This window comes from Mirounga leonina, unplaced genomic scaffold, assembly GCF_011800145.1.
Source record: "Mirounga leonina isolate KUSES-001 unplaced genomic scaffold, KU_Mleo_1.0 Mir_197, whole genome shotgun sequence".
NCBI classification, from domain to species: domain Eukaryota; kingdom Metazoa; phylum Chordata; class Mammalia; order Carnivora; family Phocidae; genus Mirounga; species Mirounga leonina.
The window spans coordinates 15,651,306-15,678,758 of record NW_023270494.1 but is presented as its reverse complement, the minus strand read 5'-3'; the positions used below and the strand labels follow the sequence as shown (position 1 = coordinate 15,678,758).

General features: G+C 38.5%; 1 protein-coding gene across 2 annotated transcripts in view; it reads left to right on the top strand.

The window, feature by feature from the left end:
* The first annotated feature begins 5,670 nt into the window (after positions 1–5,670).
* The window catches only part of TLK2 (tousled like kinase 2), a 73,092-nt gene continuing 51,309 nt past the window's right edge, over positions 5,671–27,453 (top strand). The window contains exons 1-5 of one of the 2 annotated variants that reach the window (XM_035026334.1): positions 5,671–5,771; positions 5,985–6,054; positions 7,061–7,104; positions 7,838–7,933; positions 16,570–16,734. In XM_035026334.1, coding sequence (XP_034882225.1) covers positions 16,651–16,734 — 84 coding nt within the window. In that variant the 5' untranslated portion in view covers positions 5,671–5,771; positions 5,985–6,054; positions 7,061–7,104; positions 7,838–7,933; positions 16,570–16,650. The remainder of the gene's footprint in view (positions 5,772–5,984; positions 6,055–7,060; positions 7,105–7,837; positions 7,934–16,569; positions 16,735–27,453) is intronic. The other variant, XM_035026335.1, reaches the window with a different exon arrangement.

The window sequence follows — 27,453 nt, the reverse complement described above, 5'->3', positions numbered from 1 at the left end:
ATGCTGTGCTTCAGAAAAGGACAGTAAAAGGGAGGACTCAGTAATTCTTTTTTTTTTTTTTTTTTTTTTTAGATTTTATTTATTTATTCATGAGAGACAGAGAGAGAGAGAGAGGGGCAGAGGGAGAAGCAGGCTCCCAAGGAGCAGGGAGCTCGATGCGGGACTCGATCCCAGGACCCTGAGATCATGACCTGAGCCGAAGGCAGACGCTTAACCATCTGAGCCACCCAGGCGCCCCTGACTCAGTAATTCTTAATCCTTTTTTCTTTCGGTTAGACAAACATACCCAAGGAACCATAAGGATCCTTGGGCCTCTTTTGTGACATTTCAGATAATACAGTGTCCATCGCTGTTATGGGCACTTTATAGTTTTTCATGATCAGTAATTGTGAGTAAAACACTAGGTTCTTCAGTTCTGTCTTGTTTGTAGGGTTAAAATATAGTATATGGTTTTATTACTATCCAAGGGGAAAAATGGTTCATAATGGTTACAATAAAGGTAATTCATGAACAGAATATTTTTAAAATTTGGGCATAGGAATATTCAATTTAAATTATTGTAGAATTCTTATGCAAATAAAACTTTTCTCATTCAAAACATCGTGGAACTCTGTATCATTATAGGATTAAGACTTTTGTTGAGTCATCACTGGGAATCACATGATTTCTTCTCCCTAGTTTCACTTTATTAATTTTCTTTTTTCTTTTTTTAAAAAGATTTTATTTATTTGGCAGAGAGCACAAGCAGGGGAAGTGGCAGAGGGAGAGGGAGAAGCAGGCTCCCCACTAAGCAGGGAGCCAGATGCGGGGCTTAATCCCAGGACCCTGAGATCATGACCTGAGCCGAAGGCAGATGCTTAACCAACTGAGCCACCCAGGTGCCCCTCACTTTATTATTTTTCTTTGCAGCTTCACAAGTATCTCACTATGAAGCTCTCTGTTACTGTGTGTTAATTATACTTTAAAAGTAGTGCTTTAAGAATATGGTGAAAGGAATACTTAATACACACTAGTAGGAATGCAAAGTGTTTCTGAACTAAGCCTACTAACTTTTTTTTTTTTTAAGATTTTATTTATTTATTTGAGAGAGAGAGAATGAGAGAGAGCACATGAGAGGGGGAAGGGTCAGAGGGAGAAGCAGACTCCCCGCCGAGCAGGGAGCCCGATGCGGGACTCGATCCAGGGACTCCAGGATCATGACCTGAGCCGAAGGCAGTCGCTTAACCAACTGAGCCACCCAGGCGCCCCAGCCTAGTAACTTTTTTAACAGCTTTATTGAGATATAGTTCGTTTACTGTGCAATTTACCCCTTTAAAAATGTGCAGTTCATTGTTTTTTTTTTTAGTATATTCATGGATACATACAACCATCAGCACAGTTATAGAACATTTTTTATCACCTCAAAAAAACCCCCAATATTCTTTAGCTGTCACCCCCATTCCCCCTCTCCCCCCACCCAACCCTAAGCAACCACTAATTGACTTTGTCTTAGCTTTCCCTAGTCTAGATTTTCATATGAATGGAATCATTTGATATGTGCTCTGTTGTGACTTTTTTACTTAGCAAATGTTTTCAAGCTTCATCTGTACTGTAGCATGTATCAATGCTTGATTCTTTTTTATGGCCAAGTAATATTCCATTGTATGAATATACCACATTTTGTTTATCCATTTATCATTTGGATATTTGGGTTGTTTCTACCTTTTGACTTTTGTGAATAATGCTGCTATACATTATTGTGTCCAAGTTTTTGTGTATATTCATTTTTCTACATTATATACCAAGGAGTAGTGTTCTGGGTCATATACTAATTGTGTGTAATTGTTTGAGGAACTGCTTGTTTTTGAAAGCAACTGCACCATTTTATGTTCTCGTCAGCATTATATGAGGGTTCCGATTTCTCCACTTTCTTGCCATCACTTTTTTAAAAAATCAGGTATAATTAACACAGTGTTATATTGGTTTCAGGTATATAATGATTAAGCAATTCTGTACATTTCTCAGTGCTCATTGCCAGCACGTTCTTCTGTCTTTGTTTATATAGCCATCCTAGTAGGTGTGAAGTGGTGTCTCATGTTGGTTCTGATTTGTATTTCCCCATTAGCTAATGATGTTGAACTTCTTTTCATGTGCTTATTGACCATTTGTGTATATAGTCTTTGAAGAAATGTCTGTTCAGATCTTTTGCCCATTTTTAAATTATTTTTGCTCAGAAGTCAGCTGTTAATCTTATTGGGATTCCCTTGTAAGTGATGCGTTATATTTCTGCTTTCAAGATTTTCTCCTGGGCGCCTGGGTGGCTCAGTTGGTTAAGCGACTGCCTTCGGCTCAGGCCATGATCCTGGAGTCCCGGGATCGAGTCCCGTGTCGGGCTCCCTGCTCAGCGGGGAGTCTGCTTCTCCCTCTGACCCTCCTCCCTCTCATGCTCTCTGTCTCTCATTCTCTCTCAAATAAATAAATAAAATCTTAAAAAAAAAAAAATTCAAGATTTTCTCCTGTCTTTTTGCCTTTGAGCAGTTTTCCTGTGATGTGTCTGTTTGTGGGTCTCTTTGTGTATATCCTGCTTGGAATTCATTAAGCTTCCTGGATGAGTAAGTTATTGCTTTGAATAAATTTGAGAAGATTTCAGCCATTATTTCTTTGAATATTTTTTTTTCCTGCTCTCCTCTCTCTGGTACCCCAGTTATGTGCATGGTGATGTACTTAACAGTTTCCCACATTTTCTCTGAAGCTGTTTATTTTTTCTTCCATTTTCTCTCTGGTTTTCAGCTTGCATAATTTCTACTGGTCTGTCTTCAGATTTGCTAATTATTTCTTCTGACAACTTCACTTCTACTCTTGAGCCTCTCTAGCGCATTTTTTTTTTAATTAATTAATTTATTTATTTGAGAGAGAGAGAGAGAATGTCCGCATGTGCCCATGAGCGGGAGGGGCAGAGGGAAAGGGAGAGAGAATCCCAAGTAAACTGGCTCGATCCCAGGATCCCAATACAGGGCTTGATCGCAGGTTCCTGAGATCACAACTTGAGCTAAAACAAAGAGGCAAACGCCCAACCGACTGCACCACCCAGGCGCCCCCATTTTTTATTTAGGTTATTGTGGTTTTCAACTCCAGAATTCCTTTTTAAAAATATATATGATTTCTGGGGCGCCTGGGTGGCTCAGTTGGTTAAGCGACTGCCTTCGGCTCGGGTCATGATCCTGGAGTCCCGGGCTCCCTGCTCGGCAGGGAGTCTGCTTCTGCCTCTGACCCTCCCCCCTCTCATGCTCTCTCTCTCTCTCTGTGTCATTCTCTCTCTCAAATAAATAAATAAATAAAATCTTTAAAAAAATAAAAAAAAATAAAATATATATGATTTCTGTCTTTCTATTGATATTCTCTATTTGATGCAACATTGTCATTCACACCTTTCTTACTGCTTTAATTATGGTTTCCTTTGGCTCTGTGAACATGTTTATAATGGCTATTTTGAAATATTTTTCTGTTAAATTCAACCTCTGGTCACTCTCAGGCAGTTTCTTTTGCCTGCTTTTTTCTTTTTCCTGGTATGTGGGTCATACATTTCTATTTCTTTGCACGCCTCATGATTTTTTGTTGGAAACTGGTCATTTTAGATAATATATTGTACCAACTCTGGATACTGATTTTTCATCGCAGTCTTGGGACTTGTTACTGCTATTTGCTTGTTTATTTGTTTAGTGACTGGATTATTTTAGTGAAGCTGTTCTTTCTTTCCATTCCTCCAGCATCAAGCCTCTGGTGGTGGCTTTAAGGGAGACACAGCTTTAAGTCTGTAGTCACCCTGGGATGGCTGGTAGGATGGCTGGTACTAATAGGGCTTTCTTTCCCTGACCAACCCAGCTGTTAAATTCCGCTAATTGCCCAGATTGCTCTATTGTTTTCAACAATACCCTGAGGCTTAAATTCCTCCACAAACTAATCAGATTAAATTGGGGCTCCTTGGAAGGAAGAGTTTTTGAGGTCAGTGTTTGCTATTTTGTTCTGACCCCAGGAGGACTTCTCCCAAATGTCTTACTCTTGGGTTCTTTTCTGCAAACTAGCTGGCTTGCAGTGTAAGCTGTATGTTCATTACCTTCACAAATCTTCTAATTGCCTTTTACCACAACTTCCACTGTTCTTGAGAATACCTTAGAGTTAAACTTATCCCTGCTCTTTTGGGAATATGAAGTCAAGTCTTTTGGGAGGAGATTTGGTAGCATGTGTTCTTGCCTTTTCCCTGAGGCAAAATATGAGTCAGGGTTCTGGAGCTGGGAATGGGGACAATGGCAATCTTTTCTGAGTGACATTCTGGATCTGGGAGCTGAGTGCTGGCGGGGGTGGGGGGATGGGAGTAGGGTGGGAATGAGGTGCATGCAGCAGCTTGCTTCTGGTGTGGAACTACCATCGTCTCATAAGCTGGGCAGAAGAGCTGTTTGGGGCCCCGCTGTTCTCAGTGTGCCACACTTGAGGTATAGCTTGTGTTCCACAAGTGGGGGTTGTACATGGGGGAGCCCCTGCTTTTGATGTACTTGCCTGGGACTTAGTACGGGGCTGGGGACAGTCCTGCTCCTTGCAGGAAGAAAGCTCTTGGACTGAGAGTTGGGGGAAGAGGGAGCCATGTGTTCTTGGCCACAGCAAGAACTGGAACCTTGCTGATATGGGAGAGGGGAGGAGTGAGAGTGGTCTTGGTTCAAATACCACAGACTTTGACCTTTCAGTCTGAATTTTCATAGATTTTTATTGAATAGTTGTTTTCTTCATTTACTGTTTCCCCTCAGGGACCATTTTCAGAGGCTTTGAATGGTTGTTTTTTAAAATAATTTTCACCAGTTTCACTGAGGAGCGGGGCCAGAGAGCTCCTTGTACTGTGAGGCTAGGAGTCAATCTCTTGTAATTTTGTTTTTTTGAGCTAGTGGTCATGTCTCCTTAAAGCATGACTCAGAAAAGCATTTCCTTCATTATGATCCCTGACCACTCTTCATAAGAAACCCTTAACATGCTCCTGAACATACCAATTTTCAGACGATGGCTGTATGATACAGGAGACCGAGAGAATTTATTTCCCCTGCTGTTTTCCTTAAAAAATGAATTCACTACATGTGGAAGTACTCTAGAAGGGAAAATTTGCACATGACTACAGAGTTGGTGAAGGAAAGGAAAATTAGTAGTAACTAGAGAATTTTCTTTTTTAAGATTTTATTTTTTACACTTTTTTTTTTTTTTTTTAAGATTTTATCTTTTTTTTTGGCAGAGAGAGACAGAGAGCACATGAGCAGGAGGAGGGACAGAGGGAGAGGGAGAAGCAGACTCACTGCTGAGCAGGGAGCCCAACTCAGGGCTCGATCCCAGGATCCCAAGATCATGACCTGAGCTGAAGGCAGACGCTTAACCAACTGAGCCACCCAGGCGCCCATTTAAGATTTTATTCTTAAGTAATCTCTACACCCACCATGGGGCTTGAACCTACAGCCCTAAGATCAAGAGTCGCATGCTCTACCCACTGAGCCTAGAGAATTTTAACGTGAGGGCACCATAGTATAGTTGATTGAATTCTTTTCAAGTTGACTTGCAGGTGTTGCAGTTAATTCTTGATTTCTTTGACCTGACTTACACATCATAACCAGCAGGCCCTTCCTCAGTTTTGCTGTCATCTTAAATTAGTTTCTTTTCATTCCCTTTTTTTTTTTTTTCCTTTCCAGGGGCCACTCAATAGTGAGTCTTCCAACCAGAGCTTGTGCAGCGTGGGGTCCTTGAGTGATAAAGAAGTAGAGGTAAGAGGCCACATCCACTGTGAGACTTTACATATTCCCACACTTCCAGTCTGGGTTGAAGGACGGCACTGCGTAACTCCAGGACACACTGATTTAGGATTTGTCTGTGCCTTGTATTGCCTTTTAAGTTCAATATTTTGTACATACTCTCTAATTTTCATAATGTGAAAAATTTAACAAAATGCTAATTGTGATGTATATGGTATTTAACAGACTCCTGAGAAAAAACAGAATGACCAGCGAAACCGGAAAAGAAAAGCTGAACCATATGAAACTAGCCAAGGTAGTAATATTTCACACCAATAAAAATATTAAATTCTTATGTACTTAGAATTTTCCAACTCACAGTAAATAATTAGTTCAGATACAGGGATTCCTAACAAAGGAGATTTGTGTACCTTAAGGGAATACCAGGCTGTTTATTATAGACTTGCCATTTGATATACACCTGACAAAAGTGTCAGTTCTCTGGGGACTCTCGTTTGCCCTGTTGTAAGTTAGCGATCTTCTCACCACAGGTTTTTCTTCAGACTAAGCATGTATTATACAGAAAAGAGGTTACATTGGCATTTTAACCATATCTTGCATTAGCTCAGTGATTTGTTAATAATAGGTAACCAGAAATGGTTTTATTTACATGGCTGTCTCTACCTCTTTTTCTTCTGTGGCAATTATTTAGTTGAACATTGGCACCCAGTGGGATAAATCTGTAAATATGATGGTTCTGATGCCAAATATCCATATATAGTTGAGGGAATAAGTGGTTTGCTTCATCCACCCCTCTGAGGAATGGAAGTCGTAGTCTTTTTTTTTTTTTTGCATTTTTCTTGTTTTTTTAATCTACAAATTATTTTTATTTTTGAGAAAAAATTCTCCCAAAGTGACATGGTCACAGAGTTTTTTGTGATACAGAGTAAACCCTCTAGTTCTGATGAGTTTGTTTTGAATTCTGTGTTCTCTTAATTGAGGGCATGGACTATAAATTAGTTTTATTTTGATTCACAGTTGTAGCATAGGTTTGTTAGTGTATTATAAAAAAAAGATTAGCAAATCTTAAAAGAAGGCAATCTCAGAAAAAGTCTTCTTTTCACTGCTTATTAAGTCTTTTATTAGATGAGGAAACTGTCTCTGTTCTTACGATACAGGTAATTTGGCTTACTTGTTAAAAGTGAAGCCAACATTTGAATCTATGATAACGTATACAGTTACTGAATACATAGTACATTTTAGTGAATGATGGTTTACGTATGTTATTGGAAAAACTATACTTACTTTGGTTTCATTTTCAGGGAAAGGCACTCCTAGGGGACATAAAATTAGTGATTACTTTGAGGTAAGTTAAATTTTTGGAAAAAAAAAAATCTGTAGTGATTTTTACAAAACTAAATCCTTGCGTTCATTTAAGGCTTTAGAAAGCAATATTTTGTCTTTACTGTGCTCTCCTTCCCTTCCTCCCCATCTTCATCAATCTGATGTTGCCCCATCTCTCTTTTGAGAGGAAACTGCTGCTGACTTCCTAAATTTAAATGTGTTTATGATGTGTCTTGTCTGTGATGATATAAAAATTCACAAATGAGGTGATTTTTTCTCTCGGCTAGACTAGGTTTCGGGTCTTACAAAGATTGAAATGGAGTGACTTGGACTCTTCTTTTGTCCTCTTCCCTTTAGTGCAGGGGGACACGTAGTGAGCTCACTGACCCATCGTTAGTGGTTCCTAAAGAAGACACTAACATCCACTATACCACTGTATTCCTGCTTTCGGGTATTTTGAGACAAGAAGGGAAAACATTCTTCTCTGATGTCCTTTCAAAACCATGTGTACCTTCAGCTTTCTAGCCATGTTTTCTTTATATCTTGGTACATTTCTGCTGGAGCTCCTTCTTAAAATCTCATTGAAAAGATAGCAAAATTTGACTTACATGGCATTTTCTCTTTAGCATAAGATGTATTGACTTATTAAAGGGGCCATATAATTAAGACCTGTTTGTGTGTTAATCTTTTACTCTCCTTATCTGAAGCATAGTACTGTTTTGAATTATTCATATCCATTTCTCCCTGTTGGCCAGTTTGCTGGGGGAAGCGGGCCAGGAACCAGCCCTGGCAGAAGTGTTCCACCAGTTGCACGATCCTCACCGCAACATTCCTTATCCAATCCCTTACCGGTAAGCATTCACCTGGAGAAATTTGACACCTGTTGTAGGAGACGAGAAGCCCAGGAACACTCAAGCAGTTTCTCTTCCATTAATCACCCAAGGGGAATGAGGCATTAAGGAGAAACATTCATAGTATTACCTGTGAACTACTTAGATTCAAGTCTGTATCTATAAATTTATGTTTTACAAGAGCTAACCCTGTTTCTCAGTATAATAAGTTATCTCTAAGCCTACAGCTCAGGGTCCTGTCAAAGAAATAATTGCCAGTTCAAATACTAGGTTTTTATCCTTGCCAAGCTTATATAGTCCTATAATTCTGTTTTTAAAAAAATTTGGTCAGCTCCTGGCATTTGATTGATTTTTCAAGGCTTTCTCAGTGATGTGGTAGAGAAGCTAATGTTAACACAAATATGAGACAGGTTTGTTTCCTTTTTTTTTTTTTTAAGATTTTTTATTTTTAAATAATCTCTACACTCAACGTGGGGCTTGAAGTCACAACCCTGAGATCAAGAGTCGCAGGCCCTACCAAATGAGCCAGCCAGCCCCCTCCCCCTCCCACCCCATTTTCCTTCCATTAAGTGAGAATTGAAGGTCCTAAAAAACATTTTAGCCAGGTTAGTGTTCTCAGCTGGGGGTAGTTTTGCCTCTCAGGGGACGTGGGGCAATGTTGGAGTAATTTTTGATCACAACTAGAGGATCGGAGGAGGGAGCTGTGGGCATCTAGTAGGCAGAGACCAGAGATGCTGGTAAACATCTTAAAAGGTATACAGCAGGCCTCACAATACAGTTACCTGCTCCAGATGTCACTGGTGCCAAGGTTGCGACTCCCTGAGCTAGCTAGCGCATACGGGATTTTGTGTTAATGTACTTGAGTGTCGTGGGATAATTTGTTGATACCGTACAAGATCTTTGTACTCAAGAGTATGTTCTGGCCACTGATGCCTCAGGTATTGCTTTGGGATCTTGGAGAAAAGGGGTCTCCCTGAGATCAGTTTCTTTTTAGGAACATTGTTGGACTCTGCTGCCTCAGCAGAGTTGGGTAATAGTGCTCTTTCCCTAAGTGAGTCTTCTGCGCTAAGTATTGAGCATGCACTTCTTCCCCTCTTCTGTCTTATAAAGTCATGCATTCATTAGGATGACTACAATTATTAAAGCACTTAGGAAAATGTATTCAACTTGAAAATTTGGCTATTTTGTCATCCTTGTCATATTTAAACATGTTAGAAATATTTGATGTGCAGAACTGTTTGGTTAGATTGAGGTTTTTTTGGTAACTGTCGAGAAGGCTTGTGTCTTTATTTTTCTTAATATATGTTTATTTATTTATATAATTAAAAAAATTTTTTTAAGTAATCTCTACACCCAACGTGGGGCTCAAATTTACAACCCCAGAGATCAAGAGTTGCATGCTCCACTGACTGAGCCTGCCAGGCGCCCCTATTTTTCTTAACTTTAAAACCAGTTAAAGTGTTTAAAATATTCCAACACAAAAAGGAAATATTACCAGCTCCCCCTCCCCAAACCCCCTTATGCTCCCTGCCAGTTATTAGCCCCCTCCCTGCCATTGAGGACAGGCACTATCCTGACTTCTAATAGCATAGATGTTTTTTTTTTCTGTTTTTGTACTTTGTATGAAAGGAATCATACAATATGTAATCTTATGTCTGGCTGCTCTCATTCAACATTTCTTCTATGAGATGCATCCATATTGTATGTTGTTGTAGATCATTCACTGTCATTGGTGTGGTACAATTTTAATATTTTTATTTAATAATAATATATTTTAATCTTTATATGGTTAATCTGTTGCCCATCTTCTTCCACTAGAATGTTAATCCCTTGAGAGCAGGGACTTTGCTTTGTTGTTTATTGCTGTTTCCATCTCTCAGTATTTATTATATAAAGGTGTACTTTTTTTTTTTTTTTTTTACTATTTCTTCGACTTGACATAATGAGATAATATCTTGTTTAATTTTCAATCTCTGACACCCAAAAGAGTGCTTGGCACAAATGGTAGACGTTCAGAACTGTTGAAAGGAAAAATTGATGGATAAAGAATTACTTTATCTTTTTTTCCCCTAAATGGTTCTTTTGTATTTTTTGTTGAAAACAAAAAAGGACCTAGACATGAGCCTTTTAATGCAGGAGTTTGGCAAACTACAGCCCACAGCTGGCAAGCTAAAAATGACTTTTAGATTTTTCAAGAGTTGTAGAGACAAAGAAGAATATATCGCAGACATGATATGTGGCCTAAAAAGCCTGAAATATTTGTCTGGCCCTTCACAAAAAAACGTTTCCAGGAAATCATTATAAAGTTAACTCCATGTAATCATTACTTCGGTCAAGAAGTAAAATATTTCCAGTACCCTGGAAACCTGTGTGCTCCTCTGATTTTAACTCTCTCCCTCTCCCTTGGAAACAACCAACCACTGTTCTAATTTTTGTGATTATAATTTGCTATTTCTTACCATTTGACCATGTATGCATCCCTAAACAAAATAGTTTGATTTTGTCATTAAGTCAATTTTGTTAATTGTGGCGTTTAATCACAGTGTTTAAATTTTCTATATTCTGATTTGGGGCTCTTTGTTCTAGCAATTACCAAGAGGTATATTCATCTCTCTCATGGTTGTGGGAGTTGTTTGTTTCTTCCTGTATTTATATTTTTGCTTTGTGCATTATTAAGTGACTCTCTTCATTTCTTGTGATACTTTTTGCTCTAAATGCATTATATCTGATATTCAGTATATCCAAATCATTGTATGGTATAGGTATTTCCATTTTTATACTATCAGCTTTTCATTATTATTTCATTATGTTTCAATATACCTGAAAAAAAATAGTTGAATTTTTTGTTTTTTTCAGTCAAAATTATTTTTTTAACTTTAGCATTTATTTTATTTACTATATTGGGTTTAAATATACCATCTTTTAATGTGTTTTCTACTTATCCTGCATGTTCTCTGTTCCTTTTTCTTTCATTTCTTGCTTTTATTTGGGTCAGGTTTTTTGGGGGGTGGTGGGAATCATTTCGTATTCTCATCCTCCGCTAGTAGCTAGGTCCTATCCTGTGTTTCTCTTAGAAATTACCACATGTATCTTCAGTATGCCTAGGTTTGATGTTAATAGTATCTTTATCCTCCTCTCAAAGAAAGGATGATGTCAGAACATTAACTTCATTTACTTGCAGCTAACTTGGTGGTGGTGGTATATGTTTGTATTTTTTGTTTTTAGCCTCATACAACACTATTTTATGCTGTCAGTGTTCATTTACCTCTTTCTTTGTACTTCTTTCCTTTTTGTATCTTACACCTACCACCTAGGGTCACTTTCCCTCTGCTTGAAGTACTCCTTTAGTATTCTTTTATATGTATCTGCTGGGGAGTTAACTCTCTAGGTTTTTGTTTGTTTAAATAACTTTATTTTGCTTTTATCCTTGAAAGATATTTTTGCTGTGTATATTAGTTTGGCATTTTTATTTCTCTTAACGATTGAATGTATTATTACCATCTTCTGGCTCCCATTGTTACTATCGAGAAAACAGTTTTCAGGGCGCCTGGGTGGCTCAGTTGGTTGAGCGACTGCCTTCGGCTCAGGTCATGGTCCTGGAGTCCCGGGATCGGGTCCCGCATCGGGCTCCCTGCTCGGCGGGGGGTCTGCTTCTCCCTCTGACCCTCCTCCCTCTCATGCTCTCTGTCTCTCATTCTCTCTGTCTCAAATAAATAAATAAATAAAATCTTTAAAAAAAAAAAAGAGAAAACAGTTTTCATTTACTTCTTTTTTTTTTTTTTTAAGATTTTATTTATTTATTTGAGAGACAGAGAATGAGAGACAGAGAGCATGAGAGGGAGGAGGGTCAGAGGGAGAAGCAGATTCCCTGCTGAGCAGGGAGCCCGATGCGGGACTCGATCCCAGAACTCCAGGATCATGATCTGAGCCGAAGGCAGTCGCTTAACCAACTGAGCCACCCAGGTGCCCCTACTTCTTTTTTTTTTTTTTTAAGATTTTATTTATTTATTTGACAGAGAGAGAGAGAGAACAAGTAGGCAGAGAGGCAGGCAGAGGGAGGGGGAGAAGCAGGCTCCCCGCCGAGCAGGGAGCCCGATGCGAGGCTCGATCCCAGGACCCTGGATCATGACCTGAGCCGAAGGCAGCCGCCCAACCAACCGAGCCACCCAGGTGCCCCTTTCATTTACTTCTTATTTCTATGGAAGTATCTATTCTTTTTTTCTCCTGGCTGCTTTAAAAATCTTTATCTGTGGTGGTCTGTAGTTTCACTATGATGCATCCTTTTATTTCTCTTGCTTGTGATTTGTTGGGCTTCTTTGTTGGGTCTTGTACCAGTTCTGGATAATTATTAGCCATTGTCTCTTCAGATATTATTTCTGCCCTGTTCTCTTTTTCTTCTTCCTATGAAATTCCAATTAATTGTATGTTAGACCATCTCACCTTATCATCTTGCTTTTTAACATTTTTTTCTATTTTCTTTTTTTTTTTTTCTAAAGATTTTATTTATTTATTTGAGACAGAGAGAATGAGAGAGAGAGAACACATGAGAGGGGGGAGGGTCAGAGGCAGAAGCAGGTTCCCTGCCGAGCAGGGAGCCCGATGCGGGACTCGATCCCGGGACTCCAGGATCATGACCTGAGCCGAAGGCAGTCGCTTAACCAACTGAGCCACCCAGGCGCCCTCTATTTTCTTTTTGTCGCCATTTGCTCCATTCTGGATAGTTTCTTGCCTTCCAGTTCCAGATTCTCTGTTTTGTTGTATCTAATTTGCTGTTAACTCCACTGAATTCTTAATTTTTGTTATTTTATGTTCCCGGCTGATAGTTTCAAGCTTGTCTTCTCTTATTATTTTTTTGTAACCTGGTAGACCTTGTTTTATAATCTGTATTTGATAATTCTGGCATTTGAAGTTTTTGTGAATCTGTTTGTTGTCTCTTTTATGAATCTGTTTGTTTTTCCTAGCTGTTGCTCCAGGCTTTATTTCTGTTATGCTTTGTATTATTTTTTGACTGTGTGCTGTTCATTGTTCCTGAAATATTGTTTGTGAAATTTCTTTGAGATCTAAGACAAAGATGTATTCCTCCAGGGAAAATTTTTATTTGCTTCTTCCAAGTGCCTAGAGATTTCACCCATCCAGTACTACTTTCAGCTACTGAATTTGTGGCTTTTATTTTGTTTGTTTGTTTCATCTACCCATTCAGTATTGATCTGGATTGTGTTAACATTTCTCAGGGGAGCTCCTGCCTCCTGCATTGCCAGGGCAACTTGCTTGTAGTTCCCTGAGGGTGGAGGAAATTTTTCTTCTGGTTTTCATTTTCCCTGAGAGTGTAACCTTTGGGAAGCCCTGGAAGCTTGATGTGTGAAGGGTTTCCTGTTGAACCCCTGCCCCCAGTGGACTTTGTTTGGCTGGTGATTATCTGCTTGGCACCATGTGCCCTGGAAATAGAGATTCAAGATCTGCAGGTACCTTTAGGGCAGATGTGACTTTGGTACTTCATTTATGTGTCTTGTGTTCCTATTTCCCTTAGTTTTGCCCTGGCAGATCCCTACTATCCCCTATTATCAACTCTTCAGTGCTTTTAGTATCTTTTTTTTTCCTATTTTGCCCTATTCTTATGATTATCTAATCCTAGCCTGCTGTATTTCCAGAAATACTCAAAAATCTTTCAGCCCTTGGCAAATACTTATTGAGTACATAACAGAATGATTAATTTTAGTATCGTGGCTTCAGAGATACAATCTCCCAAGTAGTGCAAATATCGTTGTGACTGGGTATCACGAATGCTCTGGAGCCTGAATTTAAATAATTGCATTTGGTTGGGGTAGGAGTGTTGGTCTCAAGGAGGTGGATTCTGCTTACAGATTAAAAAACTAAATTCCTGGGCGCCTGGGTGGCTCAGTTGGTTAAGCGACTGCCTTCGGCTCAGGTCGTGATCCTGGAGTCCCAGGATCGAGTCCCACATCAGGCTCCCTGCTCAGCAGGGAGTCTGCTTCTCCCTCTGACCCTCCTCCCTCTCATGCTCTCTGTCTCTCATTCTCTCTCGCGCAAATAAATAAAAAATTAAAAAAAAAAAAAAAAACTAAATTCCTTTGTCAGGATTATTTTGGTTAGTTTATTTTACTTTTATTTTCTAAAAGGAAAATGTTAAGTTTTCCTGATGAAGGGATACATGTTGACTATGAAAGTCCAACTCAGAAGTGGTAAAATAGAAAGTCTCCTCCAGAAGAACTATTATTCAAGAGTTTAGTGGGCATAAACATATACATGTATGTTCTCATATAATGGATTTTCTCATTTCTTTATTTATTTAACCAATATCATGTAAACACTTTTGTGTCCTATAAATAGTGCTGTAATGAATGTCCTTGTATATATATCTGTACTTAGGCATTTCTTTTCCTTTGGATAAATTTCCGAACTATAATTCCCAAGTCAAAGAATATGCTTACTTTAAAATGTCATCACTTAATTGCTAGCGGATTATCAGCAGTTTGTGGGTCCCAGTTTCTGTGTACCCTCCTCTAATACTAAAGCTTAGCTTTGTAGTCTTTGTCAGTGAGAAGAATACCTTGTTTTACCTGCATTTCTTCATTAGTGATATTAAACATCTTAAGTTTAATGGCCTTTTGGATTTCTCTTTTAATGCTTATTTAGGCTCTTTGCCATTTATTTATTGGAGTATTTGTTTTTTTCTTCCTGATGAGTAGGAACACATTATTTTTTAAGATTGTTAACTCATTGTCATTTATATGGTAAACATTTTTGCCTGTTTGAGTTTTATCTTTTAACTTTATGTTGACTTTTGCCATTTGGGTAAAAAAATTTGGAGTCAAATTTATCAGTGTTTTTCCTTTATGTCTTAGTGGTTTTGTGTTATTCTAAGATGGTCCTATATGGTTTATATTTTTAATGTCATGCCTAAAAAGTCCTTCACCACTAGAAAGTCATAAAAGTATTTGTTTATATTTTCTTGTAATTTTTATGTATAAGGAAGCAGTCTACTTTTCCCTTTTTTCTAATACCTACACAAATATCCTACCATCTTTTTAATAAGTTCCCACTAATCTGAAATACACTTTAATCGTAAATTATATATCCGTATTATAGGGGTCTGCTTCTGAGTTTTTTATTCTGTGCCACTGATTGATGGGTCTGCTCATGTACCAGTATTATACTGATATAGTTATGTTGTTTTGTAGTATGTTTTAATAACTAGTCAGGTTTCCCTGCTATTCTTTATCAAAACTTATATTGCTAATCATGACTATTTTTCCAAGTGAACCTCAATTACTGTGTGAAATTCCACAAAAACAACCCCCTAAAAGAAAGCAAGAGAACCTCTGTGATCGCTACACCACCATAACACTCTCTCCTGCAGAAAAAAAAAAAAAAGTAAACAAAAAGCCTTAAGCATTGGCTTTTAGAAAAATTTGACATTTATAAAATTTGAATGCAGGAGCATAGTATCATTATGTAGGTCATGTTTTACATCTGTCAGTGAAGCTGTGGTTTTTCTTTATAGGTAACCCCCATATTTCTTAAGTTCTAAACTTATTTCTATTTTATAGATTTTTAAAAATTTTGAATCTGCTTTTTCTTCCATTACATATTCTGATAATAATAAATTATTTGTATATGGGGTAGCTATTGATTTTTGTATGTTTACTTTATATTCAGCCATCTTACCAAGCTCTTATTTGTTGTTTTTCAATTGATTCGCTTAGTTTCCTTTGTGAATAGTTATATCATCCAAAAATGACACTTTTTAATCTTTTTAATATTTTCCAGTGTTTATACCTCATTTTCCCACCCTTATCATGTTGGCTAAAACTTCTGTAATAATGTTGAGATGACTGTAATATTAATATGTTATCCCCTGTCTAGTTTTCCTAACTCTGATGAAAGTGTCTCTGGTATGGCACCATTGATTTATGTTGATTTCTGAAAAAATACTCTGTTGTATTAAAGATGGATAATTTCCAGTGTTTTTGTTTTTGTTTTTTAAGAGTTGCCCAACAATGTGCAAATCCTTTTTGACATCTAAAGGGAAGAATCTTGATTCCCCTTCCCCCACCATTAATGTACTGAATTAATCAGTAGATTTGCTAATAATGAACTATTTTCACATTTCTGAAATAAACCGTACATAATTGTGTTATATTATTTTTTTAGTGTTCTTTGGAACTTGTTTTGCTTGTATTTATTTTCGATTTTTGCATCTAAGTATAGTATGGTGAGGATAGAATTGAGAGTGAAGTAAATTCTGCCTGTAAATTTGGGGACAAATGTCTTAATCTTCATTTACCTACAGGGAAGAAATAACATTTCTTTTGTAGGTTTGAGGCTATTTTGAAGTTGATTTGTTGAACTCTACAAAGTAAACTGCAAATGCAGTTATGCAAATGTAGAACAATGAAGATATAATTTTACAGAACTCGAGTAAGATATTAATTCAGATTTATAGATAGGTTATAATCCATGATGCTGTTACTATGCTTTCCACATTTGTTTTCTGAAAAGGTGTTTTTAAAAAATACCCTTATTTTCAATAACCGTGTTTTAATCTGTTAGGCGTTTTGGCAAGTTTCAGGTTTTCTTTCTCACGTAATGTGTGTGTTTTCGCTCATGTTTTCCAGCGGCGAGTAGAACAGCCCCTGTACGGCTTAGATGGAGCTGCAAAGGAGGTGCCAGAGGAGCAGTCGGCACTGCCCACCCTCATGTCAGTGATGCTAGCAAAACCTCGGCTTGACACCGAGCAGTTGGCACAGAGGGGCGCCGGCCTCTGCTTCACGTTCGTTTCAGTGAGTACCGAGGCTCAGTTGCTTGCAGATCCTTGTTGCCCTGGAGCTCCTTGATGAAGTTTGAGTAATTATTTTGGTGAAGAGATAATGACGTTTCTAACTATGTGGCTTCTAAAGGTGGTGTGGTTTTACTCCGTCTCCCTTGGTACGAGGGGGCTGATAGAGACTGCTTTCCTTCAGTCTGAGCACTTTTGGGGCGCCTGGGTGGCTCAGTCGGTTGGGCATCTGACTCCGGTTTCGGCTCAGGTCATGATCTCAGGGTCATGGGATTGAGCCCCATGTTGGGCTTCGCACTCAGGGCTCAGCCTGCTTGCCCCTCTTTCTCCTCCCTACAGGTGCTCGCTCGCTCTCTCAGATAAATAAATAAAATCTTTTTTTTTCTTTTTAAAGAAGCAGATAAACCTTTAAAAAAAAAAAGTCTGAGCACATCAAGGGAAAGAAAATATGGTTTTAGGTTGGCAGAGAAGTAAAGGAAGTACAGAACAAATTCCATTACAGCCGAAGTATGTGTCTAATAAAAAAAAAAATCTCCAAACTCCAGGCATCACTTATTTGAAGCAGTATTCAGGTCAGTAAAATTTTAGCACGTAGGCAGGCATTCTGTAGCATGTTTGCCAGTCACTTCCCCTCTGTGGTATTTGGATGACCTGTATGCTTGCTTTTTCTCACCTCTTCACAGTTACTTTTTCCAGGAGTATTTGGTTACCCGTTGGCTGCTTTCATCTTGCTTCTTTCTCTCTCCTTGAAGAACCAAGAATTTGAGTATTATGAAAATTTGACCCCATCTGTATTTGCCAAATTATAATACAGTTTGACTCAAAAGGTTTTTTTGTTGTTGTTGTTTTTTTGGTTTTTGTGCCCAACTATGGATGGTGTAAGCCAAAAGAAAGCCCCATTGCCCTGTTCTTCCATTCAGAGCTTCCATTATGTGCCCTTGCCCATTCTTCCATTCAGAGCTGACATCACCACTGATCCAAACTCTTTCTCTTCTGCTGGTTCATTTTCTCCACTTACAACCTAAATCTCCTCTCATTTGCTTTGTGGACTCTGAGTCATTAATCCACATGCAGTTGTGTATTCAAAAAGGCCATGAGAACAGTGAGTGCCTTAAGGAAAGGAAATAAAAATTATGAAATAATTAGATAGGGAGCCATTGTGTACCATTTGGAATACTTTCCTACAGTTATTGCTTTTCCTCAAGAAAGAAATATTACAAGTTTTAAACTTACAGAATTTTTTAATTATCAAAAGAATGGAGAGACTTCTTGCATGAAGGCAGTAAAATTTATCTGTGGGTGGCAAAAGAAACACAACATAAAATGGGAGAATTGACCAGTATAATCCTGTGGGTGGGCCTCAGCAGTATGCCATAGTTTGTATGAGAATATCGTGGTTCTCTGTGGTATTGTTCTAGAGAATGTGTCTGTCTGTGTGTATATATAAATTACATTGTGTGTTTACTATTCACTGACTATTAAATCTTCATCTTAGATCTAACTTTCTCAGGCAAAACTTGGATAATCAGAGGTTTATTTGTCCTTACATTCTTTTATTGCCTTAAAAGCTACCTCCATTTCCCCTGAAGGGAGTTCCCTTTATTCATTGCACAAATACTTACTGAATGCCCACTATGTGACAGGCATATAATTAAGTACACAGGAGGGGCGCCTGGGTGGCTCAGTCAGTTAAGTGTCTGCCTTTGGCTCAGGTCATCATCTCGGGGTCCTGGGATTGAGCCCCACATTGGCCTCCCTGCTCAGCGAGGAGTCTGCTTCTCCCTCAGCCTCTGCCTTTCCCCACCGCATGTGTTCTCTCTCTTCCTTTCTCTCACTCTCTCTTGCTCTCTCAAATAAATAAATAAAATGTTTAAGAAAAAGAAGTACGCAGGATTTTGATCAGCAAAACTCCGTCCCCTAATGTGAGCGAGCCTTCCATAAAAGGTATGGGCATGCAGGCTTGGGATGGGTGCACATGGATAACCACCTGCTCAGTCCTATCAGCTAGTACACTCAGGCTGTCAGAGGAGTTGCAGATGCTACAGCCAGATTGTTCTCATGTAGAAGAGAGATGGCAGAGAATAGTAAGAAAATGAACATGTCTGTAGAAGGAACAGGGAGATAGTACGAAAAGCAAAGGCCTAAATGGTTTGGTATAGTTCTGAATCTCTTTTGCTTCTCTGTAGTTCCAGCCAGGATATAAGCTTAGTAATATAGAGAAAGAAGAAAGCAAAAGAGTTAACATTAATGTATAAGAAATGCTTTGAATCAATAAAGATAAGCAGTTTCCCAAAAAATAGGCAAAGGCTATGAGCAGACAGTTTCACAGGGGGGATATAGGACAAATGATGAATAACATGAAAAATGCTTAACTTTAGCCATGGAGAAATGCAAAATATAACAAGGTAACACTTTTGACCTATCAAAAGTGTCAAGGATTGTTTCATTTGATAATTCTCAGTGTAGGTTATAGTTTAGACACCCATGCAAGTTTCATACTGACCCTGAGTTGGTACAGTCACTTGGAGATGTTGGTAATGTAGCTGAGTGTTAAATTTACATATCCTGGAGTCCAGAAACTGTATTCCCATAAAACTATACAAAGATGTTTATTGTTTATAATTGCAGAAATCGGAAGCATTTTCCCTTCACCAGTGTTTCAAAGGAACTTGGAACGAGGGTATCTGTGACCTCCATACTGCTAACGCCAGTGATCATTCTCAGAACTTACTGTCTAGCATGATTCATAAGCCACAGTTGATGACTCCCTTCTCCAAGCACATGCTCTTCTCTTGGCTTCCATTCTTTTGGTTCTTCCTCATTTCCCAGACCACTAAACAGTGGAGTGCCCCTGAGCTCCGTCTTCAGACTTTTGTCTACCTTTATTCTCTATGTAATCTCATTTAGTTTCTTTGCTCTAATTATCACCCATGTGCAGAGCATTTCCAAGTTTGTATCTCCAGCCCAGAGCCCTGCCCTGAATTCCAAACCTATATAGTCAGTTGGCACTAGTCTTCTCTTTATGTCTTTTTTTTTTTTTTTAAGATTTCATTTATTTATTTGGCAGAGAGAGAGAGCGGGCACACGAGCAGGGAGATCAGCAGAGGGAGAGGGAGAAGCAGGCTCCCCGCTGAACAGAGAGCCCAACGTGGGGCTTGGTCCCAGGACCCTGGGATCATGACCTGAGCCAAAGGCAGACTCTTAAACAACTGAGCCACCCAGGCACCCCTCTTTATGTCTAATAAGCATATCAGATCTAATATGTCCAAAACTGAATTCTTCATTTTGTCCCCTTGCTCTAAACCCATTTCTTCCATAGTCTACCACATCTCAGTAACTGTCAATTCTCCTTCTAATTGTTTAAAAACCATGGAGTCATTCTTGTCTCTTCTATCTATTTTATATCCCAATTACAAATCCATCAGCAAATCTTCCTGTTGAGAATATGTCCAGAATCCTACCGCTTCTAACCCCTTCACTACTTGAACTAAACCATGTTCTCCCACTGAAGTTACGGTACTAGCCTCTCAGCTGGATTCTTTTCTCCAACTTTTGTTTCCTTTTAATTTGTTCTCAACAGATCAGAGTAATGCAGTCATGCCTGCTCAAAGGTGCTGAAAATGGCACAAAAAGCCTTGCATGGCCTGTTTCTCCCCATTGTGCTATCTCTTACTGCCCTCTCTCTTCCCTACTGGATTCCATCTACACTGGCTACCTTGCCTCCTCAAATGCTACCTGGCATGTTCTCACCTCAGGGCCTTTGCACTTGGTGTTGCCTATGCCTTAACATTCTTCTCCCACATAGTAAGTAACCATGCTCTGTTCCCTCAGTTCTCTAGTCTCTGCTTCAGTTTACCCTGTTAGAGAGGCATACCCTAACTATACTGTAGAAAAGAGCAACTCCTCCCTGCCCACCCCACACAGTGTCTAGCTCCTGTGTCCTACTGTTTCTCCTTAGTCTTATCTCCAGCTGACCTGCTATAATTTACTTCTTTGTCTGACTCCTCCCTACCCGCGCCCCCCCCCCCCCCCCGTAAACTCATCAGGTCAAGGACTTTGCTTTGTTCACTTTTGTATCTCCAACAGATCTTCTCTAACAGAAACCCGGGGCAGTTCTATGTTGCATGAATTGATAAGACATCCTTCACATATGTCTAGTGGAATGCTACACAGTTGACAGAAGAAGTGAGATAGGTATATATAGTTTTTTTTTTTTTTTTAAGGTTTTATTTATTTAAGAGAGAGTGTGTTCCCATGAGTGGGGCAGGGCACGTAGAATAAGAGAGTGAGGGAGAAGCAGACTCCCCACCGAGCAGGAAGCCTGATACAGGGCTCAATCCCAGAACCCAGAGATCATGACCTAAGCCAAAGGCAGATCCTTAACCAACTGAGCCACCCAGGCGCCCCTAGGTATATATAGCTGACCCTTGAACGACACGGGGTTAGGGCACCAATACCCCCTATGCAGTCAAAAATCATGCAGTATAATTTTTGACTTCCTAAAACTTAACTCCCCAAACTTTACTAATAGCCTACTGTTGACCAGAAACCTTGCTGATAACATAAACAGCTGGTCAACACATATTTTGTAAGTTAATTATATTATATATGGTATTCTAAAAGTAAGCTAGAGAAAAAATGTTACTGAGAAAATCATAGGAGAGGTCACTTTGGGTGGCTCAGTCGGTTAAGTGTCTGCCTTTGGCTCAGGTCATGATCCCAGGGTCCTGGGATCGAGCCCACTATCAGGATCCCTGCTCATCGGGGTGTCTGCTTCTCCCTCTCCCTCTGCCCCTACCCCCCACTTGTGCTCTCTCTCTCTCTCTCAAATAAATAAAAATAAAATCTTCAAAAAAAAAATCATAGGAGAGGGGTGCCTGGGTGGCTCAGTCAGTGAAGCGTCTGACTTCAGCTCAAGTCATGATTGCATGGTCTTCGGCTTGAGCTCAGCTTCCATCTCTGCGCTCAGCTGGGAATCTGCTTGTCCCTGTCCCTCTCACTCTACCCCTCCCCCTGCTCATGCTCTCTCTCTTTCAAATAAATAAAATCTTAAAAAAAAAAATCATAGGAGAAAATACATTTGCATTACTGTACTTATCAAAAAAAATCCACATGTAAGTGGACCTGTGCAGTTCAAAGCCCTGTTATTCCAGGGTTGACTGTATATGCTAACAATGAAAGATGTCTCCATGTGTGTTGATAGATAAAAATAGCAGGTGGCAGAATATTGAGTTTGATTCTTTAAATGTTTAAAATTACATTGCTAACATAATTATATGTGGTTTTTTATGAGGGCAAGGAGGGGCAGAGGGAGAATCTTGAGCAGGCTCCATGCCCAGCGTGAGCCCAGTGCAGGGCTTGATCTCATGACCTGAGCTGAAATCAAGAGTTGGTCACTTAACCAACTGAGCCAGCCACGTGCCGCAGTTTTGTATGTTTTAACACAGGAAATTTGATTTCTTTTTCTTTTTTTATTGAAGTATACTTAACATACAGGAAGTTTGATTTTTTTAATTAAAAGTTAATTTTCTAAATTGTAAAATAGTACATAGATATGGCCCACAAAAAATTAAAAGTGTTGGAGAAGAGTGAAAGGGAAAGTCTTTTTCTTTGCACCTGTCAGAGATGTAACCACTGTCCACAGTTTTAGATTTTCTACTGATTTACCATTTTAACTTCAAATAATGTAACTCTTATTTAATTAACTTTAAACAAGATCTCTCTGCTCCCCATTATAGGAGATGAGTTTAACATATTCAAACTATCACCCAGCTGCTTTCTTATCTTTCAGTTTTTTAGTTATTGTCACACTATATGTGTGTGATGCTGGGTTTTTTCCTTTTAACTATATATTTTATTTTAGCTAATTTTCTGTTTTATAAATTATTCTAAAACTTGAAAACATGTAAGGAACATTTATAATACTGTGGTGGTTTCATTATTAGGCAAAGCAAAACCAAGTGATCTTACTGGATTCACAAAAAAAACCATCCTCGTTGTTGATTAAATTTGATCCATTGAGACAATTCTAGTTGTCAGGGGCTTTTGGATCTTCTTCTTCTTCTTCTTCTTCTTTTTTTTTTTTTTAATGTCAGGTTTATTATTTCCTTGAAAGCTACATCTTTTAACATTATATATGTTCTTAAAAGCTTTGATTTTTAAAAATATACTTTTGTATTGAGTATTTTAAAGTACATTTCAGAAATCCTGACCCTCCTATCTCTGAATAACTTAACAGGCGTTTTCTAAGAAATATTAACATTTTCCTAGATTGTTGAATTAACATTATCACATTTACGTTTTATTGGTGTCTATTCTTATGTAAAATAGAACTTTCCTCTCATCATCTGGCCCTATTTGGCTACACTGACATAGACTTCCTCTAGAAAGGCAGGTTAAATGCTTCGTTCTTACCTTTTAATTACCAATTTTAATTTTTTGAATAAAATTTTAGGGTTTTTTTTTTTTTTTTTTAGATTTTATTTATTTGAGAGAGAGAGAGAGAGCATGAGAGGGGGGAGGGTCAGAGGGAGAAGCAGACTCCCTGCTGAGCAGGGAGCCCGATGCGGGACTCGATCCCGGGACTCCAGGATCATGACCTGAGCTGAAGGCAGTCGCTTAACCAACTGAGCCACCCAGGCGCTCCTAAATAAAATTTTAATTTTTAAAGTAAGGAGGAGTAGCTGTATGAAATGGTGACAAATAACTTCCTCTTCTTTGATTATTATTCCGGCCTCGTGGGTTTTCATGGGTGTGTATCCAAAGGTATAATCAGTCCTCCTGGTGTTCAGTGGGTCACAGCCTTTTTTACCCTTTCATCAGTTGATGAACGTTTGTGTTGTTTCCACTTTTTGGCTATTATGAATAATACTGCTGTGAACATTCATGTCCAAGTTTTTGAATAGGCATATATTGTCATTCTTTTAGGTATATACTGAAGAGTGGGGTTGTTGGGTCATATGGTAACTATTTCTGAGGAACTGCCAAACTGTTTTTCAGAGCGGGTGTACCATTTTACACACCCAGCAGCAGTGTGTCACATCCTTGTCAATGCTTGTTGTTGTCTGTTGTTTCGATTCTAGCCATCCTAGTCGGTGTGAAGTGACATCTCATTCTGGTTTTGATTTGCATTTCCTGAATACTAACGATATTGAGCATTTTTTTCATTTGCTTATGACCATGTGTATATCTTCTTTGGAAAAACATCTATATAAATCCTTTGCCCATTTTTAAATTGGGTTGTCTTTTATTGTTGAGTTGTAAGGGTTTGATTTTAATTTTGAAGAAGTCCAGTTTATCTATTTTTTCTTTTGTTACTTACACTTTTAGTGTTGTAGCTAAGAAGGCTTTACCTCACATAAGGTCATGAAACTCTCCTCCTGTACTTTCTTCTCAATGTCCTTTTAGCCCTTATATTTAGGTCTGTGATCCATTTTGTATTATTTTTTTATGTATGGTATCAGGAGTGGGGTCCAACTTTATTCTTTTGCATGTGGATATCCAGTTGTCCCAGCACCATTGGTGTGAAAAGACTGTTCTTTCTCCATTGAATTGTCTTGGCACCCTTGTCAGAAATCAGTTGACCATAAATGTAAGGGGTTTATTTCTGGACTCTCAGTTCTCCTCAATCGATCTGTAAGCCTATGCTTATTATGTCAGTATCTTGTAGCTTTGTAGTAATTAAGTTTTGAAATCAGGCAATGTAATTCCTTCAACTTTGTTCTTTTTCAGGATTGTTTTGGCTGTGGGATCTCTTGCATTTCTGTAAGAATTTTAGGATCAGCTTTTCAGTTTCTACAAACAAACCACCTGGGATTTATAGCAGTTATGCTGAATCTGTTGATCAATTTCGGGAGTATTGCCCTCTTAAGTCTTTCATCCCATGAACATGAGAGAACTGTCCATTTATTTAGGTCCCTTTGTTTTCTTTTAATAATGTTTGCAGTTTTCAGTGTATAGATGTTACCCTTTTGTTAAAATTATTTCTAAGTATTTATTCTTTCTGATGCTATTGCAAATACAAGTTTTCTTTATTTTATTTTCAGATTGCCCATTGCTAGAGAAATAGTTAATTTTTATATATTGGTCTTACATCCTGCAATCTTGTTGAGCTTGTGTTTTAGTTCTAATAATTTTAATGTAGGATTTTCTGTATATAGCATCATGTCTTCTGCAAATAGAGATAGTTTTACTTCTTCTTTTCCAATCTGGTTGACTTTTATTTTCTTGCCTCATTGCCCTCTAATACAATGTTGAATAGAAGTGGTTCAAGTGGACATCCTGTCTTGTCTTGTTCTTGATCGTAGGGGGAAAGCACATGATCTTTGACAGTGTTATGTTAGCTGTATGTTTTTTCAGAGATGCCTTTTTGGGGGTTGAAAAAGTTCCCTTCTATTCTGAGTTTGTTGAGTGTCTTTATCATTAAAGAGTGCTGGATCAGGGAAATACAAATCAAAACCACAGTGAGATACCACCTCACACCAGTCAGAATGGCTAAAATTAACAAGTCAGGAAATGATAGTTATTGGTGAGGATGTGGAGAAAGGGGAACCGTCTTGCACTGTTGGCGGGAATGCAAGCTGGTGCAGCCACTCTGGAAAACAGTATGGAGGTTCCTCAAAAAGTTGAAAATAGAGCTACCCAATGACCCAGCAATTACACTACTAGGGATTTACCCCAAAGATATAAATGTAGTGATCTGAAGGGGCTCCTGCACTCCAGTGTTTATAGCAACAATGTGCACAATAGCCAAACTATGGAAAGAGCCCAGATGTCCATTGAGAGATGAATGGATTAAGAAAATGTGCGTGCGTGTGTGTGTGTGTGTGTGTGTATAGATGTGGTATATATACATACACATACAAACATACAATGGAATATTACTCAGCCATCAAAAAAAAAAAAGAAATCTTGCCATTTGCAAGGACATGGATGGAACTAGAAGGTATTATACTGAGCAAAATAAGAGAAAAGCAATTATATGATTTCACTCATACGGAATTTAAGAAACAAAACAGAGGAGCATAGGGGAAGGGAGAGAAAAATAAAACAAGATGAAATCAGAGAGGGAGACAAACCATAAGAGACTCTTAATCATAGGAAATAAACTGAGGGTTGCTGGAGGGGAAGGGGTTGGGGGAATGGGGTAACTGGGTGATGGACATTAAGGAGGGCACAAGATGTAATGAGCACTGGGTGTTATATAAGACTGATGAATCACTGAACTCTGCCTCTGAAACTAATAATATACTATGTGTTAATTGAATTTAAATTAAAAAAAATGAGAGTGTGCTGGGTGCTTTTTCTGTATCAGTTGAGATAATCATGTGGTATCTTTTTGTTCTTGAAGTCTCTCCACTACTTTTTTCTCCATTAATGCTGCTTGTTCTAGTAGGCTTTTTTACTCTTAAAACATACCTTTTTACCTCAGAAATTTTTATTTTACTGTTCCTTGATTATTTCTTTCTCTTTGTTCTTTTCCTCTGGAAAGTCTAATAGATTGTTTTGGAACCTCTGTGTTGTTCATGTTTCTTAACTTTTCTTTCCTGCTTTGACTTTCTGTTTTATCTTCTGGGAGATTTTCTTGACATTGTCTTCCAGATGACTGATTCTGTATTCAACTATGTTCATTTTATTATTTAGCTAATCTATTCAGTTTTCAAATTTTTAATAATCTATTTTGTTAAGTTTATTTTTCATGTTCTTTGCTGTTTCATCATTTTTATAGCTGTAGTATCCTTTGGCCCTCTTTGAACTTTTTAGTTTTAAAGTTGTTTTTATTGAATTATCTGTTTTCTCTTGGATCTTTTGTCTTTTCATGTTGGATCTTCCCTTTTGTGCTGTTGGTTTCTTGAAAATGTGTGTTTGGGGACGCCTGGGTGGCTCAGTCAGTTAAGCGTCTGCCTTCAGCTCAGGTCGTGATCCCAGGGTCCTGGGATTGAGTCCTGCATTGGGCTCCTTGCTCACCGGGGAGCCTGCTTCTCCCTCTCCCTCTGCCTGCTACTCTGCCTGCTTGTGCTTTCTCTCTCTCTCTCTCTGACAAATAAATAAAATCTTTTTTTAAAAAAGAAAATGTGTGTTTGGCTTTAGCTGAATGAATTAGGGTGGTTAATAGAGGTTGGCATGTCTTTTCCTGTCCAAGTGGCATAGTGCTGCTTCCCAAGTAGTGGGAGGGCTGACTGTGAGCTCTGAGTGTCTGGTAAACTTTGGGCAGAAAGACCAGCTCTTCTACAGATGTCAAAATAAGGAGGGCTTTGTTTTGATGAGTAAACTCTTTTACTCTTTAAGTACATTCCATTGTATCCGTTGTGGAAGGCGGGGGTACTGTACTTTCTTTGCTTTTTTCCTCAAGCCACAGTATTCATACCAGGAGTCATCCCTCCCACTTTTGTTTCATTTTTAAATATTTACTTTTTTTTTTTCGGCTTTATTTAAGACATCTGTTCTTGTGCTTTGTCCTGGGGTCAGAAGTGGTAGTATCCATGCCCCTCAGTATGCAAGGGGGGATCAAGGGGACCTTTACTGGACCTTATAGGTTTTAAATTGTGTGGTAATTGTCACATACGTACTCCTGATTTTTGCAAATGTAAGTCTCAGTATAAAAGCTTTTCAGGAACTCCCTTGAAAAGGCCCAGCCTGTTTCACTGTTGATGTTTTGAGCTATGAATTTCTTTATTTCACTTTTTCTGTCAATTTGAAGCCAACTACTTTTGAATGTTTCTTA